At 32.6% G+C, this 3,372-nt stretch overlaps 1 protein-coding gene across 1 annotated transcript; it reads right to left on the reverse strand.

Annotated features, from left to right (window-relative positions):
• Positions 1-294: 294 nt before the first annotated feature.
• Positions 295-2,056, reverse strand: LOC107861185 (phospholipase A1-IIgamma). The gene is made up of 2 exons (XM_016706550.2): positions 1,402-2,056; positions 295-1,084 (listed from the first exon to the last, which is right to left on the reverse strand). The coding sequence occupies exons 1-2, from the start codon at positions 1,987-1,989 to the stop codon at positions 479-481; spliced, it is 1,194 nt and encodes a 397-aa protein (XP_016562036.1). The 5' UTR covers positions 1,990-2,056; the 3' UTR covers positions 295-478.
• Between the last annotated feature and the right edge of the window lie 1,316 nt (positions 2,057-3,372).

Here is a 3,372-nt window from a genome sequence, read left to right on the forward strand (position 1 = left end):
CTAACTGTCAATTTTCTTATGCTTTGTAATCAAATACGTCATTAATTACATGCACTAGCAATCAGTACAGAGACTCATGAAAACAAAAGCAAAATTAAGGTTATAGGTTTTAAGAGGCCGTTCGGTTTTCAATATAAGGATATTGAAAGCAATAGGATGATGTGTGTAGTATTAACATGCACAATATATTTTAGGCTTAAGTCATTGACAGACCCTTAAACTTATTTCAAAATTTCACTTGGACCCTTCAATTAGTACTATACTATTTTAAATAATCTAAAGCATGCAAATTAATTAACCAGAAGAAGTAAAGCTCATAGTATATAAATAGATAGACAAACTAGGTTATCCTCCACGTTTATAAGAGGAACCATAATACATACTAATAAATAATATAGGATGCATGTGGTTTCCCTAAGCTTACGAAATGGAAAACCCTTTATTCGAACATTACGTGAAGGGAAATAAAGTGATCACATCAAAATTCATACTCATCACGATCCAAGAGAAGCCAAGATCCATCTTGTTGTTGAACCATTCCTTTGTGCTTCTCAACCCACCAAAGTCCAGGAATACAATATTCGTCTTTCAGTATGTTCCACTGCTTGTTGACAAGTGAAATATCGCGATTCACCTCCAGTTTAAAACCGGCTAAAAGTCCTAAACCTTGAGTGCCAGCAACTCCATGCAAGTATGGCTCCAGCAAATGCCAGCTGACAACTTCTCCAGGAGGCCTCACATAGGGAGATTTAGTGGTGTCAATTAGTAGTTCCTCCCCAACGTCGAAATACCCAATGGGTGGGTATTTTGGAACAACATCCAGTAAGTTGTGAATTCTCAAAGTACGAAGGCTTTTCAGTTTGTCAGATTCTGCCTTAAATTTGAGATCTCCAACTTTGGGACTTGCGAATACAAAAGCGGTAACTGGGAACTCCTTGCCATTACTTGACTTGTTGATACCATTGAAGGCTATGTCAACTGCATTTAGAGTTGCAATTGATGCACCTAGACTATGTCCAGTCACAGTTATGCTGACCTCTTCATTCTTATATTCCTCAACCAACCTTTTTACTTCTTCCATTACCTAAAAGGAAGAAATTAAAATGATGAATTGTTAGACAACTTGTTTCCAATGACTCCTTGATACAAGTTAAACAAAGGAAATTGCAAATATGCTTCTCTATTGCAAGTAAATCTTGTCCACAAATCAATTAATGTATTTATTGGCATCTGAAGTACTTTAATTAGACATATATTATAAAATTTTACGTTGTTAAAACTCAAATATGATCATTAAAAGTCAACTATATACTGAAAATGAAATGCTACCTAAGTAATTAAAGAATCGTATTCTTTTAAAAGCATATAAAGAATTACTTATCTAAGCAAGTTAACATGCACCTGATCTCTGGCACTAGTCTGATTAAACTGTGATCGTGCACTTTCTGATGTATAAATGTTATAGAAGCCATGATGCACCAAAGGTTGAATCAAAGGAAGCAAACCCCCATCACCAAATACTTTTGGTGCTGGAACAAGTAGGAATTGAAGATCATTAACCCACTCTAGCTTCTGCATAGTTCCTCTCCAATTAATCACAATATCCCTCCTTCCTAGTGCAACTTTTCCCTCATCAGTAGCCACGGCAATATACCCCATAAAATTTGATTCCTTACTCCATGCTTCTCTCGACAATGATTTCACAATGAAACCATCAGGAAGTGGAATGGACGCGGTAGCATAGAAAAATTTGGTCACGCGATACTTGTTTGGGTCTAGTCCAGCCTTAGTAAAAAGGTTTTCCATCGAGTATCTGCTAGCTCCTGCATATTTGGACGCAGTTTCAGTAATGAAAGTGTCATAAGTTGCTTGAGCCAATTCTCCATATTGAATGATATATTTACGAAGATCGAGATCCAAAGGGTTTAATAACCCTTCCCAATTGTTTTTCCCACTAAGTTCCTCCCATTTCTCAGCCATGCTAGCCATATATATCACTCCTCTCTTTTTTCTTTGTATGTACTTTTTCCTTTCTCTTATGTTGCTATGATATGTTCTTCATTTTGCCCATATCAAGTGTTAATTTATAGTGAAGTGACTTATTTTTTAAGCTTATCATGAAACACGCTTTTAATTTTTTATTGTTAACAAGGCCATCAATCATCAGTGTATTCAGACAATTCAATAATTAAGCGTAGATTAGATACGCTCCCATATATCTAAATGCTTCGGTAGATCTGTGGATTAAAACATTATAAAACATTTACATAATCAAATAATTTGAATTCTTATTACGTTGCCGGCCGACATAAATTAAATGGTGGTAGAAAATCTCTACTTCACCTTTTCTTATATTTTCTAATTCTCACTTGACGTTCGATATTTATATTGAGATCTAAAGACGTTTTATATTGAAGGTAAAGTGATCCCATAAAGACGACTCTATATTTAGTACGGCTCAACCCTAGATCTCATAACTTTATCACTTACATAACTGTTATTAATTTTTTAAGTCCTGGTAGGCTGGTACTTACCTTTTTTGAGTTACCAATGCACACCATATAAAATATTTCTTGTTATTTCTTAATGACAAATTGGACGTATTTATCAAAAAAGAAAAAAAAATTACTCACTCCATTCATTTTTACTTGTACATCTACGGACTAGGTATATTAAAAGTATGAAAACTTTTAAAACAGTGATTGAAGTTTTTACCCTTAATTAAAAGTTTCCACAACAAAATCCTTTTTTACCTTTTCCCTCAAATTATTGCTTAATTAACTTTATAATATTATTGAAATCTTAAGAAATAAAAAAATCCTAAAATATATGATGAATAAAAATATATGAAGAATTAATGTGGGTATTTTTTTTTTTCTCTTCTATACATGAAAAAAGAATCCTAAAATATGATAATAATTTAAGAGGTTTAAAAGAAAACTACAAATATTTTTTTTATATATTATCTGTCTTCTAATACCCAAAATCACATACAATGAATTCTATATTGATGAAAGTGATATGCACTTTAAGAAATAAACGTTGATGAGGAGGGTAAAAAGAAAGCCAAACCTTCCACTAACTCTTTTTTTAATTTTTTTTTATTCATGGTTAGATTTATGGCTAATTAATTTTTATTTTTTTAATTTTTGGTTGCAGGACTTGTTGACATTGATGAACATGTTGAAGATGAACAAGGAGGAGGATTTTGGATTACTAATTTGAAAGTTCTTATGACACGATTTGATATGCAATAAATAAAATTGTTATTTATTTTTTTAAAATTCTTATTTAATTATTTTATAAATTATTGAATATAGTCTCAGGGGCGGCTCAACCTCATTAAAAAAATAGGCGGTCATCTTAGGCCCC

This window comes from Capsicum annuum, chromosome 2 (assembly GCF_002878395.1).
Source record: "Capsicum annuum cultivar UCD-10X-F1 chromosome 2, UCD10Xv1.1, whole genome shotgun sequence".
Classification (NCBI taxonomy): domain Eukaryota; kingdom Viridiplantae; phylum Streptophyta; class Magnoliopsida; order Solanales; family Solanaceae; genus Capsicum; species Capsicum annuum.